At 31.4% G+C, this 16,187-nt stretch overlaps 1 protein-coding gene across 8 annotated transcripts in view; it reads left to right on the forward strand.

Moving 5' to 3' along the window:
* The window catches only part of Trax (Translin associated factor X), a 117,166-nt gene extending 102,178 nt beyond the window's left edge, over window positions 1-14,988 (forward strand). For all 8 annotated transcript variants that reach the window (XM_040717534.2, XM_071890465.1, XM_071890463.1 and 5 more), the window contains 4 exons: window positions 5,749-5,802; window positions 5,865-5,961; window positions 10,690-10,865; window positions 13,292-14,988. In XM_040717534.2, coding sequence (XP_040573468.1) covers window positions 5,749-5,802; window positions 5,865-5,961; window positions 10,690-10,865; window positions 13,292-13,441 — 477 coding nt within the window. In that variant the 3' untranslated portion in view covers window positions 13,442-14,988. The remainder of the gene's footprint in view (window positions 1-5,748; window positions 5,803-5,864; window positions 5,962-10,689; window positions 10,866-13,291) is intronic.
* Window positions 14,989-16,187: the final 1,199 nt, after the last annotated feature.

The following is a 16,187-nucleotide window of genomic DNA, read 5'->3' on the forward strand; positions in this document are numbered from 1 at the left end:
TTATCAAGCCACTCTTTAACCAATCTCAAGACTGTGGGCCACTTTATTGAGTTTGTCTGGATTTAGACAGACGAGTGAATCTGAATGGCCCTTGTCAGCCTTGTGATTTCGATTTTTGACTTCTTGCAAGATCTGGGCTATTGGCGGATGTCTTTATCGTCTTTAATAAGCCTTTTGACTCGATAATAAGTGCTACAAGATTCATTTAAATGCATTGAGTAAGAATATTACAATGCAAATGTAGTACAATATTTTTAAATGGAACAGCCACGGTAAAACCGGGTCAGCCTACAATAAACCATATACAAATTTACATATTTACATTATACGTGGCCCCGAATTTATTTAGGTGTATTTGGAGGAGGCCTACATACTTTTTGAAGTATTGGTGATAGTTTTTATGTTGCTTGATGTCTTTATCGTAGCTTTAATCAACCCATAGGCTTGGAGTTCATTTTGAAATATTTGGAGGGTGCTTAAATCATTTGAGAAGTGGCAGCGGTGGTTTTATCTCTACATGGTATCCATGCTGTTCTCTTAAATGACACATGGACTCTAGGGTTCTTTTGAGGTACTCGGAGGGGGCCTAAATGCTTTGTGAATTTTATGCAGTGGTTTTTAACCCGCTTTGTGGCTCTGTCATTCAAAAAACAAGTTTTGGGTCGAGGTATTCTGATTTTGTTATTAAATAACGGGGAATTTTCCCAATTGCAATTTTCTTAGAACCATCTTAACACCCTGTAGTGTATATGGTTAGTGTACCCAGGCTCCATTTAACCTTATCTCTCTTGTATTTACATACTTACATGTATATATGTACAATGTAGATGTGAAGTGTCAATTATCAATGTAAAATGTACTTGAACTAAAGAGATTCTCTCTATCCCTTTACACTTTTATCTGTATTTATATAAGTGAGTACATATTTACATATATACCCATGTATGTATAGAGGAGAAAGGACTGACAGGCTGTCAATCTCTTTATATATACAGTAAATATATGTTCCCTCACGAGTATTGTACCGTATGTAAGGAAAAAATTACAAACTTTTACTTCATCAAGAACAGCAAGCGCAAATAAATACATTTAAAATTATAAATAGTTTTTGTATAATTATATTTTAATGTCAGGACCAACAGGAATACCATTGGATGTACCGACAGTCTCCAATATCTTACTGAAGTTATTGCAGATAGCCTTAATATAGGCTTTGGACATAATGGCACATTGCTCATTTTCCTCTCAATTTGCGGTCAAAATAAGTAATCAATAGGGTTGAGATCCAGGATGTAGGGAGCCGCATTAGCTTGCTCCAAAATGGCATATTGTCCTTTAAGAACTTCTAAGTCACTTTTTAGGTATGAACTGAGCCACCATCCTGATGTATCACATAATTCTCATCAGAGATAGCCTGGTGTACCCACGGGATAAATTAATGTGTCAGGATCTTCTTGTAATCTGTTCCATTCAGGTGAAATTTAGTTTTAGGGAAAATCAATGGGATGTTCATCCTTTTGGAGGCCACAACAATGAGACTCATGGCAGAAGCTGGATGTTTGGTGTTGATTAGGAGCGTGAATACACTTTTACTTGCTCATCAAAGGCCATGTACCGGTCATTCGGATTGGATCGACTGTCCAAGTCTTATCATCTATGACGGTTATAACCCGATCTATGGAATTCTAGATACCGGGAAAACAAGGGATTTTTTCATCTGTTTTTTTCCATCATTCTTGAAATTGTCATCTTTGAAACGTTGAATTCATCTGCATGAAGCTGCATACTTTTCAGTAGACAGTTTTCACTACCTCCATCACCAGATCGGGGTCCAAGAATATCAGATGTCAGAATCAGGATGTCTATCGCCTTCCATCCTCCTTTTGACATTGTAAACTGTTTGTGCATACACCCCTCGCAATATATTAAATAGTATTTCCCGCGTGGAGAAATGTTTATATGTAGAATCTTTTGTTAAAAACAAAATATCTGCTTATATGTCTATTATTCAATTAATATTATATTAAAAAAAATCCCTTATATTTCGCTGCAATCCTTTTCATAAGTGTGTAATTTTTTTCGTTACACCCTATTTGTATTGTAGATACTATATTGACTTTTATTAACAAATCAATAATATAATTACAAGTGTTGTCAAGACACAAATATTTGTGTACCGGTTTTGAGAAGGCTGCAAAGAGGATTGGCATATGTATTCCGACTACCTACAACATGAAGAAGTCCATTACAGCCAAGAAGAACCAAAACTTTTGCAGGAATAATATGGTTGACTTCTGGCCTTCCTCCAGGCCTGGCCTCAACCCCCTCAGCTTTGCAGTTTGGGTGTATTGGAGAAGAATGTCTGTTTTGGGTTGTCTTTTCTTGATTCTATAAAAATAACGGATATCTGAACTTAGTCATGCTACTGCAAGTTTTGGGAGAGTTTTCCTTGAATCATCTCTCTCTTTCTATATATGTATATTTAAAGAAACTCTATATTAGTCACTTTCTTCTCTTAAATGAAGCAATCACGCTAGGAATTGTTTCTTCGAATAATCTAATTCTCCTTGTCAATTATGTTTTTTTATAAGGTTAATTTGGGGAAAAGAAAGCTTTTTGTATCCCCTTTGTCAGTTATTCCATGCTGAGTTGGTAGACTTGATAGATACATTTATCTTCCTAAAGCAAAGAATTGTTTTGTTTGTCATGTTATCGTGTTAATAACAATTCGTTAATGAGTATTTATTTATCTACTTTTGACATGTTTATGCTGGTACATAAATGTTTATCTATCCATCAAAGTATTTATATAATATGTGTACCGTGTGATTGATTGAAATCTGTAGACTTACTAGTTCAATAATTAATGAAGGTTCATGATTGAAATTAATACATATTCACATATAAGCATATAAAAAATTAGTCACAAAAAAACCAAAAAAAAAAACCTGAGCTCTGTAACTTACGTATAAGTCGAGCAAATGACACTTGAACGTGATTGACTAATTTCCATTCGTGCACTCCAAGCAGTTGGGCGTCTCCAGGACCACCTTCTACCCTGTCAGCAAGTCCAAAACGTTGGAGAGGAAGAAGAACTCTGTCAAAAAGGCCAAACTGGACCTTTACAAGTTGTAGAAAACAACCCAGGCTAGTCCCTCAAGCCCTTGAGATCCCATGCAAGAGATCTCGGGATTACACAGGAAAGCTATCAAATAAAGTGGGTGGAAAGAGCCTTGGGGGGTGGAGAGGCCCTTTTTTTACACCAGCAATGAAATAAATTCATTTTCTGCCTTGAAAGACTCTTTTAAATGACTTCAAGAAGGCCAAAGCTAAAGGGGTCATCATTTTCAGCTGAGGAACAAGCAAATGACAGGTACTTAAGCTTTGAAAACATTGATGAATCAATGATGAACCTTAGTACCACAAGACACACTGCCTCCGCCATGTCCTTGAGCTTTATGGGCTCTGACGGCAAGGTAGCCCCTCTACTGTGGTTCCCAGTCGGTTACAGGCTCAAAGGGTTTCACTATGTGACTACTTTGGAGGAGAACCTTTTGCTGTGGATAAAAGGAAACTATCCTGATGTAAATATAGTTCTCCAGCTGGATAGTGTGCCGGTACACACCTTAAAAAAGGAAAAAGAATGGTTGGCCAACAACATTCTCTTCTGGCCGAACACTTTTGGCCCCCTACATCCCTGATAACAACCCCTTCGACATGCACACAAAAGGTGTAGTCGAGGAGTTTGGTATCAGGGCTGCAGTGTCTTTCATCCAAACACCGAGGCCCTCATAACCACTGTCAGCCTACACTGGGACGCCATTATAGAGGACTACACCTGCAGCAGTTGCCAGGCTTCCACTAAGGACGCCTATATTAATTACTAGGAGTGCTCAGACACACAGCTATTTAAAGTATTAATTTTGTGGAAATTATATTGTTGATTAATAAATTATATTTTGTTGAAGTTTAAAATTCAAAGTGTTCAGATTTTAACGGTCCACTCGGTACAATAATGTAATATGGACTTAAATAAGTTGCATAAGTCATATTTGTACAACTCATGAATAAGTATAGGGCTGAACATGGGTCCAAATATTGAGACTGAAAATTTGAGCAATAAATTTAAAAATAACTATAATAGATGAATAAGCAACCTTTCACAAGTTCTATTATAGTTTTACACTAAAATGATTATTTCTTATAAAAAATGAATGACAAAATAATGTTGTACTGTGTATAGTACTCAAAGTTTGTTTTTTATTTTTCAAAGTAAAAAAGTGAATATCTTTTAAAAATCCAAAATTTTGATTGAACCTTTTTGGATCTGAGACTTTGTTCATTGATTACTTATACTATTATCAATTTGGTTTGTTGATGGGACATTAACATTAGGGATTAATAAATTGTCCAAATTGCAATGAGCGTAAAAATCACTCTTGAAAGAATGTCACAAAAATTAGGTAACTCTGAGACACGACCCTTTTGTTGGCATTATATTAATTATAGTGCTACTAAGGAGGAATAATTGATAATAACATTTACATCTTACTTAAGCACACACATTTTTTAAACAACATAGCTTAATGGACAACAAAGAAGCATAAAAAAATAAATACATTGTTATAAATTTTATGTTTACTCTAATTTTGACAATTTTCTCATTCATAATTATCATAGATGAAAGTTGTACTAACTGCCTGCTGGTATGTATAAAAAACTTAACTGAAAATTAACTTAGTCACACTGATAATTAGAAGACTGTTAAGGAAGGGAGCAGCTTAGGTCTCATAACGTGTCATTAGATCAGGTGCAAGCAGTCGTGAGGTGCAGGAAATAAGCATAATCCCAACTCTGTATCTAGCAATGATATAGGTAGAAGTTACTCTGATGTTGATCCTCAATTCTATTGTTTGTGTATGAACATTCTCAGGACCGCTTATTTTAGGGCTGAAACTCCAGAGAATACTCGTTCTGAAATTCCTACCACTTAATTATTTATTCATAAAATACTAAACCTCATACAATAATAAATACAAATTAATATTTCGTAATTAGGAACAAGCTCAATAAAATGAAATCAAAATAGTATATGTATATTTTTTGGGTGGGGTATTTAATTATTGGCACCAGTATTAACATCTTTAAATTCAATATATATGGTTTAAAAGTGTTCATTTAATTAGGCCAATTCCAACACACTTTTATTATAATATATGTACAATCCCAAACCCTTCACCCTTGCACTCCTGGCGAGGAGAAGAGAGAACTATGTTCACCCATATTGAAGAATATATTATATAGGTTAGTGGTTCTCCAATGGGGGTATGCATAATCTTTGGGGCATTTGAAGGCACTCCAGTGGGTACTTGATATTTTGAAAAGATATTTTACAAGTTTTGTTTTTTACTAGAAAATGAAATATTTGACTTTTTTTTCAAAAATTTAATTTAACTTTCTGTGAATAGACATGGATATATAAACTTTTTGTGCACAGCTGTGGATTTGGATTTTTTCCATTAATTGGTTTGGGGTTAATCCCCTACATACATATACACACAGAGACTCGCATTTAATTTATAAATATTATTTTCACCTATGCGAAACATCATTAAATGCTTATTAAAACTTAATAAAACATATTTGTCAACACTCAGAACTGATTTTCGAGTCTCACTCAAGTCTGAGTCTTATAAACTTATATTTAAAAAAAAATGTTTTTACAATATATTTATAATCTGTTATTAGGTTCAAAGTGATTTGATTTTTGAAAGGGAGGAAGTCTTCAATGACAATGCATTAGTAAGTTTTTTCATCATTTATCTAATAAGTTTGATATAAATAGATTATTTTGTTGTGGATAGGATGTGTCTTCGAAAGAAGAGTTGGGCACTAAGAGAAAGCCTCTACTGGTAACCGTTCCACGGACTGACTTTATTCTTGGAATTGCGGATCTGACGGGTAAGTAATTGTTTCTTTCTTAACTATAGTATTTTTAACTTGCGAAAGTCAGCAAAAAGTAATCTGGAAGAATAATCAAGACCTACAGAAATTTCTAAATTATTTTATTAAATTAATCACTATTTCGATGGTGTATTATGCACTTTATATTCAAATTTATATTTTGAATTGAGATTAGGACCAGTAATAGGGAGGAACAGGGTCCAACGCCCCCTAACCATGAATATTTGAGGGCTCCAAAAGGCGTTAAGTAAAGAAAATTTAAGAAATTTTATTAAAAAATGTGATTTGAAGATAAATCGGAAATTATCCTTATTTTAGAAAATGTTATAAAAAAGGATTTGCCTTCTTTAAAAGGTCATTTTTAACCTTTAACTTAAATATTGATAAATAATGAAGATTTTTTTTTCCTTATAAATATTACTTGCATATTGCTTATAGTTTCATTACTCCAAAGTTCTATCTAATTGTTAATATCCTGTGGAGCACGAATCCCCTATAATTACTATAAGTAAGAAAATAATTATGTAATACATCACATGACCTGAAAAGTCCAGGCTTAACAAATCAAACACGCTTGATTACTTTAAGTGGTATTTTTTCAATCAAGAAGAAACGTAAAATCAAAACACTAAACAACAAAAGTAGGGTCACACTTAGCCACTTTGACATAACTCACAAACTAAAGAACAGACTATCATGAAATTTTGACAGCTGTCTTTTGAATCTTGGGAATAAATAAAAATAAGATGAATTTAAAAAAATAGCGCCATCTATTTATCAAGTCCTTGACTTTTGAGCCCATGTGTTATATAATAAAAGAAACGGAGAAAAGGCAGTCAGAGTTTCTGTCGAAATTCGTCGCTGTTGAATCAATTTATGAAACATTAAAATGGATAACATTCATGACCCATCAAATTCACGAATTTGGTCCATACTCCATGTGAAAAAAGTGACAAAATCAAATTTATTATTATTATTTATTTATTATTCGTTTATGGAGCGAAGTTCCCATAACACTTTACATGCCAACGTTACCTTGAACGGTAATTTTTCCCATAAAGAAGCAACATTTAATTAAAAAACAATTTTTTTTTTTGATCAATTTTGGTTTGAAAATAACATAAGTAGCTTATCACTTAGCACAATAATTCACAGACTGAAGAAAAGCTGTATTTTGAATGTTTGTGCTAACTAAAAATGAAGAGAATTTTGAAAGAATCGCGCCATCTATGCGTGAAGTCCGTAGCTTTCCAGCCATCTGTTATCTATCGCAGAAGATTTAAAGATGCACTACAGAGCACAAGGGCTCAAAAGAGCCCCTGTTATTGGGCCATTAATACAGATTTAAATTACGCTATAAATTTCATTTCTAACACACTCACATTAAGTGATCTGATTAAGTATTTAATCATAATTTATGATATCTTCATAACCCTCCACAAACTCCTTGTAAAATTCTATAAAAAATAGGGGGTCACTTAAGATCGAACTGAAAAACCGAGTCTCAACACTAGGTTTTAATAATATAGGGATTACACTATTTCTTTGATTGTAAGTTATGGGGAATTTTTTGCAAACTTTCAGAGTGCATTTTTTTACAACATTGAAGGATTAATTGGAATATTAATGTATTAATATGTGGAAATAAATTATAACCATAATTAATTGAATAATAAATAAAAAAGGTAACCCAGACTTATTACTAGGATTGATGAAAAATACAATAACAATCCAAGTCTGTTTTTTTGGTTGACATTTATTAATTAATTACACTTTTGCATGGAACAAAAAAATATATTTTCCCTTAATTGAAAACATAAATAAAAACAATTGTTTTATAGCATGCATTTTTAATAGAGTGAAAAAAGTTGTTGACGCAAAGGGATATAATAACTCAATAAGTCACTCTTTTTATCGGTAAAGTTCTTTTTTGAGATGGATATTTGGATTGATCTATGTATAAATTAATTACTCTTAACTCTCCATCGTTGGATACGAGAGTTACTCAAATTAAGGAAAATAATCGATTTTATTAAAGTCTACAAATTTCTGAAAATAAATATGATTCTTCACTCGAAATATTCGAGTATATGGAGATTCATTTCATCTCTAGTGATTTCTACTTTTTCTTGAGTATTTCCTTAATATAAATAAATTTCTTTGTCATATTTTTGGCGAGAGATTTTTTTTTATTTAAGGGTCATTCATAAGCCACGTGCTTCTGTTTTCAAATAATTTCTAGTTCTCGCCTCTCCCATGTGAACTTACATGGTTCAAAATGCAGGGCCCCTTTTTTTACCTTTGACGATTTTTAAGGATAAATATTTGTTACTTTATTTTTAAACTGAAATTTTTTTAAGTGCCTTCTTATCAACTTTTTTGAAATAATTTCAAAGAAAATGAATATTTCTGTCTATTTCTAACATTACCTTTTTTAAAAGAAAATATCTTTGTTTTTACAACAAAAAGAAAGTCAATCCTTTTATCTTTTTTTCATAATTTTTGGCCCCATTGTCCTATGACGTCATTTATAACATCTTGTCATATTATTCAGGTCTACGTGGTTTTAATGTGGATAGACGTGTTTTTAGGCCTTACCTCTCCCCTTGAGTGACCACTGAGGTTGGTGAATGTCCCACATCTCTCATGGTTGTACACTTTGAGTGTTATAAGCATTGATGTAAAACTCGTGAATTTTGTAGCTGGCCTGTTTTTTGTTTTTTTTGGAATTGGTAATCTGAAGAATGAATTTTCTTTTTCTTAACAGTTGGTCATTTAACTCCTGAGTAGTGGACTTTCCTTCCTACTACATTCATTTATATTCAAAACCTAATTTAACACTTGTATTGGTTATAAAAGACAGAGAGTAATCGTAAGGATTTGTTGGGGTGTTATAATTGTAAGTACTTGTTGGACTCAGAGTAGAATTGAAGATCTACATCGTCGATATTCTTGCTAATGTCCTTGTTTCTCCCCCTCCTCCCTTGTCACAGCTGATTGTAATGATATCCTCAAAACCTAGCATATCGCAGCCAAACTCTTGGACTGATAAATATCAAAATTTAAAAATACGTTTAATTCACATTTAATTCAGCAAAAAAATGTAAATTTTTAATAACCATGCCTTTAGTGCCCTATGACCTTTAACGGAAAGTGGTCATTTTAATTTAATTTATCATAGCATATCTAAATCACAAAACCTCTTCATTTTGAAAGGGAGAGTTGTTGAGGTTTGGAAACTATAGTATGCAAAGTTTTTAGAAATAAATTCCCTATGCAGCTATGGGTGTACAATATACATGCATGATAGATGTGGTAACCTGCCTAAAGTCTATTTGGTGCCTAGTTTTTCTGCTTAGTTAATATATCCCTTCTTATTAGCTTTCATAACATGCTGTTAGGAACCCTTACTTAAAACGGCATGTAATGGAAGCTTAAAATAAGGGGCATATTTTTTTAAGTAGGGGTTCCAAACTACGGCATGTGGGGCAAATATGGTTCCCAATCTGTTTAATCTTAAATTAATTCAGTTTCTCTTTGTTTGTGATAGTATAGATACAACTTTGTGAAATAATTTTCTAAAATTACTTACATTATTTGATGTAAAACACAGGGGAACAGTTAGGGGGGTGTACAAATGAATTGAAAATAATAATCAAATTTATCTATAAGTGCAGAATCCAAAACTGATGTCAGTTTTTTCTCTCAGTCATCTGAAATCTAAAATATCTTGGATTATATTAATATTATCGTTCAGTCATTTTTTACTTTTAAAATTATTGCCAAATTAATAGTAGGATTTATCAAACTTATGTAAAAGTGTTTTTATGATGATATAGAGTTTATATTGATTCTGTATCTTGTTCTGAACTCTATATATTTCCATTTTTAATGCCAATTTCATGACGTCAAGCCTTGTAAAAGGAAGATCCAGGAAACTAAAAAGTAGATACTTCTAACTCATCAAGAGATGTTCGAATTTGGATTCCTAATCCCACGAGAGACGACAGGAGGAGAATTCATCCGAGGAAAACTAACAGATCTCATAAGGGAGTAGAGTTGACTCCTTCCTTATGAGATCTGTTAGTTTTCCTCGTATCAATTCTCCTCCTGTAGATGCTGTTGGAGATGCATATTTTAAATAAATATATTCTAAACTAGGAATACCATAACTTATATTTTTCTATTATATAAGTTATGGTATTCCTCAGATCTTATATATATTATGAACAACTAATACGGTTCTAAAGAAGTGTCTCGTTTTTCACCATTTTCTAGCCTTCAAATAGAAATACCTCGAGTTCAGAACAAGATACATAATCAATAAAAACACTTTTACAAAAGTTTGATTAATCCTACTTTTAATGTGGTGATTGTTTGAAGAGTAAAAAATGACTCTGAATAGTCCCAAATTACTATAATACCAGATATTCAGAATTCAGATGAATGAGAGAAAAACTGAAATGACTTGGATTCTGCCCACAAAGATAAATTCCTTTTTTGGCTTGAATTCATTTGTACAAAATGAGTGTCCGAAGGATCGGCAGTATTAAAGACCGTACCCAGAGACTGATTGGATCGGTCCTAATTTATTGGCCGGAACCGAAAAAATTAGGACTAACACAACTTTGGTGTTGACTAATATAATAATATCCTGTTTTTTTAAACCATTATTTTTCCATGGATTAATTAATAATTCAATTCAATTTGATATAATTAATTTAGGCGAAGTTATGAGAAGAGTAATTAACTCAATTGGATTTGGTGACACTGAAACCTGCTTCAAACTCACGAATTTCCTTCATGATGTTTACTATGGATTCAAGCTCTTTGATGGACTCACTCTGGAGAATCGGGAACTTCGATCCAAGTCGTATACGATGTTGAATAGTTTGAAAAAGGTAACGTTCGTTTTAGATATGGAATAATTCTGCATTTGTCTTTTCTTTATTTCGCCTCTTGAAGGAATGAAGTAAAAAATGAGGTTGAAATATTTTCCCCCCCTTTCTTTCGAACAATCAATCCTTTTATATTCTCCTCATATGGGAATAAAAATCATGCATGATTATTCCAGGTTTATAGAATTTTAGATAATGTGGAGCAGAAATAGAAACGTTATTAATTTTGAAAAAGATGAAAAATCTAAGAAATATTTAATTGTATATTTCTGGGTTTTTTAACGGCATCAACAAAAGGAGAAATATTAAAATTAAAAAAAAAAATATGCATTGTTCGAAAGCAAGGTTTGTTGGCTCAATTTTTCTTTTAGGCAAAATACTCAGCTTATAGAAGTGATATTGATATCTAAGGTGTTTTATTTTTAACAAAGTTCAAGTAATATCCAACACTTGATACTAATTTCACATCATAGTTAGTGATAAGCGTTATTTTTTTGTTTTTGGCCAACTTGACTGATCGATGGGGGAAGTTGTCGTAGTAGCGATTATCGATCAATACTAGTATTTATTGCTATAGTTTAAACATAGCACTAATTAGAGGTGAAGAAGGTGACGCATCAACAGCTGATATAAAAATACAAAATAAATTTTAGTGTATGTGAGGTAACTAAGTTTTTTCAAGTATTGAAATGAGTATTGGATCGAACTAAGAAAAAACAGAAACATTGTAGTCCCATCAGTTTGGCCTTATATAATGTTTCAGTCCTAGGACCAGACCTCATCAGTCTTTTATTTTGACTACAATAGCTGAAATCAATCTCCGCTGTTTAAGTTTTATCATAACTGTTTTAAAAGAGACAAGATACCTGAAGTTGAAATTAGGATGTGTATGGCTAGAGCTTATAATACTTGAGTATTATAAAGAAAACGTGTTATCTCATTTTTTTTCTCTCTAAAGACTAAGGTATTTGTCAAGTTTTGTCTTTTCAAAAAACGTATATTCTCACATTTTGTCTTTTTTTTTTTAAATAAAAATAAATATTGTCAAATTTGTTGTTTCTATAAAATAAAAAAAATACTATTTGTCACTTTTCTCAAAAATATGCATTCTCAATAAAAGCTTGAATAGGGAGATTTAACCTTCAATATTTGAATGAATAAGTCTGCGCCAATATTGAAGATAGAAGATTCAAATTTTGCAATCATTATTAGCATTATCTAGTCATTAAATTTCAAGTTTTTTAATTATTAATGCCTGTAAAAAAAAACAAATTTATAAAATGCATACATTAAAAAATGCATTTTTGCAAGTAAAATATATTCAACTTAGTGCTAAACTATGTTTTCTAGTAGTTTGGATTAAATAATGGAGTTTGTATTTCAAGGATATACGAGTATAACTACTTCATTAATCTAAAAGTTGATACAATTTACAATTTATCAACTGAAAGGAAAAGAATCAATAATTCAAATGGTATTTGTTACAACAAAAACAAATAAAAACTGATTGTGTTATTACAAAAAAATTAACATTGATTTCAATATGTCAAAGAAAGTGACAAAAATTGTTGTTATTTTTTCACTATCACCTGTACTTTATTCTACAATTGTAATGTAAATTGGTGTGGAATGTGGATATAGCTTTGAAGTGAGCGATGCAAATTACAGGGATGTAAAAAATGTAGACAAACATTTTACATTTTAGAAAAGAAGATTTAATTTATTATTTATTCTGTAAATTCCGGTTTTTGTAGCTCCGTTTGATAATCTAACTTAATTGCTCTACCTAGGAGCGTCCGCAGTATTATATAGAACAATGAAATAGCATGATGAAAATTAATTAATTAGTAGAAATACCTAATTAAAATCAATTCCTTTTGGAGTTTAAAAATGCTTTAATAAGTCGTCCAAAATCGATATTATTTATTATTGCTTTTATTTTTGGTTTCCTTTAATTGGTCAGATGGAGTTGCATTGATGAAGTATAAGAAAACAAATTGGTATCAAATTTACTTATTCTGACCAGGAAGTCAATATACATAAAGTATATTTCCTTTTCTTGGAACGACCATGGTGCGAATCTACGTACATTGAGTTAAAGAAAATATTGTTTCAGAGCGCGTTGTGCTTTGAGTTATATCTTTCCATTGTTGCTGTTTTTTCTGAATTTTCTGAAAATTTCAAACATTAAAATTGCTTCCCCGAAGGATTTGATCAAATTATCTTCTTCTTTTTTCTTTTTTTTTTGAGATTGAAAAAAAAATTATACCCCTGTTTTCCGATTAAACTTTTTCTTCCAAGTCATTTATTTTTTCTTGCTCTACAGAAAGATTATTTCAATTCATGTAACTACTCTGTGCACTTTAACAAACTACTTTTAAATATCTATGTACCCATTTAATATATCTTCCTATTTTTTTCTTTGTTAGTGTGAGGCTGCTTGCTATACAATCAATCTCCGTGGATCCGAAATCCCCAAACACATGTTTGCAGAGATCCTCTACAAGAATGAGCGTGACGAAGTGGAGTCTGTCAAGAATACAATGGACATCTCTGGTGCCTACTATGATGATGACTAGATTATTATTAATAATTAATAACACTATTCCCTCTCAATTATGTACATATATAAGTATTCGGTATTTGAGTTAGATACTGTTTGAAGTAGACTCATCAAATTACATTAGTAGTATAAAAAAATATACATATGTGTAAGGGATGGGAGTAAGGTCATCACATTATCTATTGTTGATTCGTCTCCGTCTTTTATATGTAATTACTTATAAAAAAATTTAATAATTACTCAAATTTATTGCGTTGTTATTACGATATATGAATGTAGATAATTATAAGAATATTTACTCACTTTAGTGACGTCCTTTATTAGAGTTCCCACAATCAAATTTCAAGTATGTAATATATAGTCTTCACCCAGTAATGTAACTCGCAAGTCCTTTGAACCAATTTGTTCAGAAGGGACATTAGAACACCCTGTTTTTGAGTTAATATTTTGTCCACCCTCCACAAATACATTTTTGTACTGAGGACAATATGAAAATTGGCTTTGGGCAAGTGTGAGGCTTCATAAACCATTTTTGACGTGTAACAAATTATTTGAATTTTTAAATAAGTGGGAGTTTTGTGTCAAAATAAACCATTTAAGGGCTTTTGTACCGGTCCTATGGGTCGAAATTGTATTTTTATATTTGGTTTATGGATGGTAAATATAGTGCACCTTGAACTTTTTTCATAATTATAGGAATATGCTTCATGATTTGCAATGTCCCTTGTTTTATAGAAAATAATGTTCCCTACGTTTAACGCTCATTTTATTTTTTAATACTAATCCAAATACTAAAATATATTAAGTACTTTTCTGACTGACAACTCATTAAAAAAAAAAGGCTTCTACCACGCTAAAAATGACCTGATAAACCTCTTACTTTGCTAGAGGCCGGGATTTGATTGCCCCATGCAGAAAGAGTATTTGTGCCATATAATATTAGAAACCTGTAAGCAAGGCTATAGCGTGCCCACTACAAATGGGGTAGAAGAACTAAGAAATTAATGCGCTGACATAAAAAAAGTCCGTTTGTAATATTTTTATAAAAAATATGCATTTATTAAATTTTAAATAGTCTATATAAAAATTATGCATGTAAAATTCATAAATCAGATTTTATATGAAATGATATAATTCCAGTAGCAAGGCGATAGCAGGTCGTTTGTTTATAATCTAATAAATAAAAGTATTTCCAATGGCCTTATAAACCTATGTTAAGTCATTGCAGTAATTTATCAGTTCTTCTTCCACATTTGTAACGGGTGTGCTTGCGCCTTTGCTGCCAAATTTTTAGTATTATATGGTTTTAGAAACATACAATGAGATGAAATGAAAAATACTGGGTGACTGTAGTGGAAGGGTTTTTTGTTGTATATATACAATATTTTGAATGAATAATAGTATTTCAATTTCAAATGCTTTGAGTTGAAAATATATCTAAAAAAATGTATACATATATATTATAGTTGAACAGTGTATACCTAAATATAAAAATAAATATATTTATGTACAATGTAGATGTCAATATTTGTAATAAATCATATATTATTATTCAATAATAAACTGCTTACTTTGTTCATTTCACATCTATTTGTGTATCAACTTTCCATGCCGAAGTGTCAAGTATATGTAGAGTTGATAATTCTATAGAGAAAAACGCGTGCAAGGAGAAGGGAGAGAGAAATACTTATGGTATCATTGTATCATTAAAATACTGATGTGATTATCAGCTGCCTGCTTTATTATGATTTTTGAGGGTATAACAAAAGTATTTATTAGCAAAATGTTTAGTGAAGATATACTACGTATAATTGACTTAGACGTTTTTTATCCGTTATTGTAGATTTGAAAACGTCCCACTCCATGAAATTGTAATTCATTAATAACCATATTCTCAGAATAATAACTAATGAAACGACGAAGTAGAGTATTTCGAAATATATTTGAAGTTCCAAGTTTAAAAAGAAGGCTTAAATTAAATATAATCTACATACTAAAAAATAAATCGTCATACATTTATGTTAAATATACAAAATTAAACAATTAAAATCATATAACTAATAATAATAATAAATTATAAATACAGAATATTGAAATAATAGATTGATCCAAATAATATTTTCTTGTTCTGACATCGGAATTCAGTTAAATATTTAATAACTTTAAGTTACTAAACACAGAACAGACGTGGAGTTTAATCAAAAAGATCATCCCCCCTTTTTCATTAATGTTTCTATATACAACGGAGCACAGGATAGATGTATCTCTATCGATGAGATCTAAATAATTAATTAAATCATAAAATTAGACAATAAATATACTAATAAAAAAAATGTTAGAATTAAATCCATCGTAAAGATTTAGTGCAAAAGCTAATTATGTAGTAATGTCCGGCGATATTACTCGTTCTTAAGGGCATTGAAAAAGATCCCCCGTTATTTATGCTTGTATAACAGCATACTATTATCATGAAGGATACGCACAATTGCTAATTATAATGCTACACCTAATGCAACTACCCTCGTTGTTGTAACCATTTAAGTAGTTCTTTTTGCCTTTTATGAGTTTTCTGAACACCATTTCTTGTAGCCTATCAACCATAGCTAAGCCTTTAGTGATAAAAAAGTAATATTTATTGACTACGTAATATTGAAAAACCTAATGATCATACCCAAGTCTTTAAGTGAAGAAACTAGTATCAGGCAAACTAGTTGCGAACCATCCAAAGCTACTACCCCCGTTGTTGTGTCCTTTTAAGCACT

Source organism: Lepeophtheirus salmonis, chromosome 8 (genome assembly GCF_016086655.4).
Source record: "Lepeophtheirus salmonis chromosome 8, UVic_Lsal_1.4, whole genome shotgun sequence".
Lineage (NCBI taxonomy): Eukaryota > Metazoa > Arthropoda > Copepoda > Siphonostomatoida > Caligidae > Lepeophtheirus > Lepeophtheirus salmonis.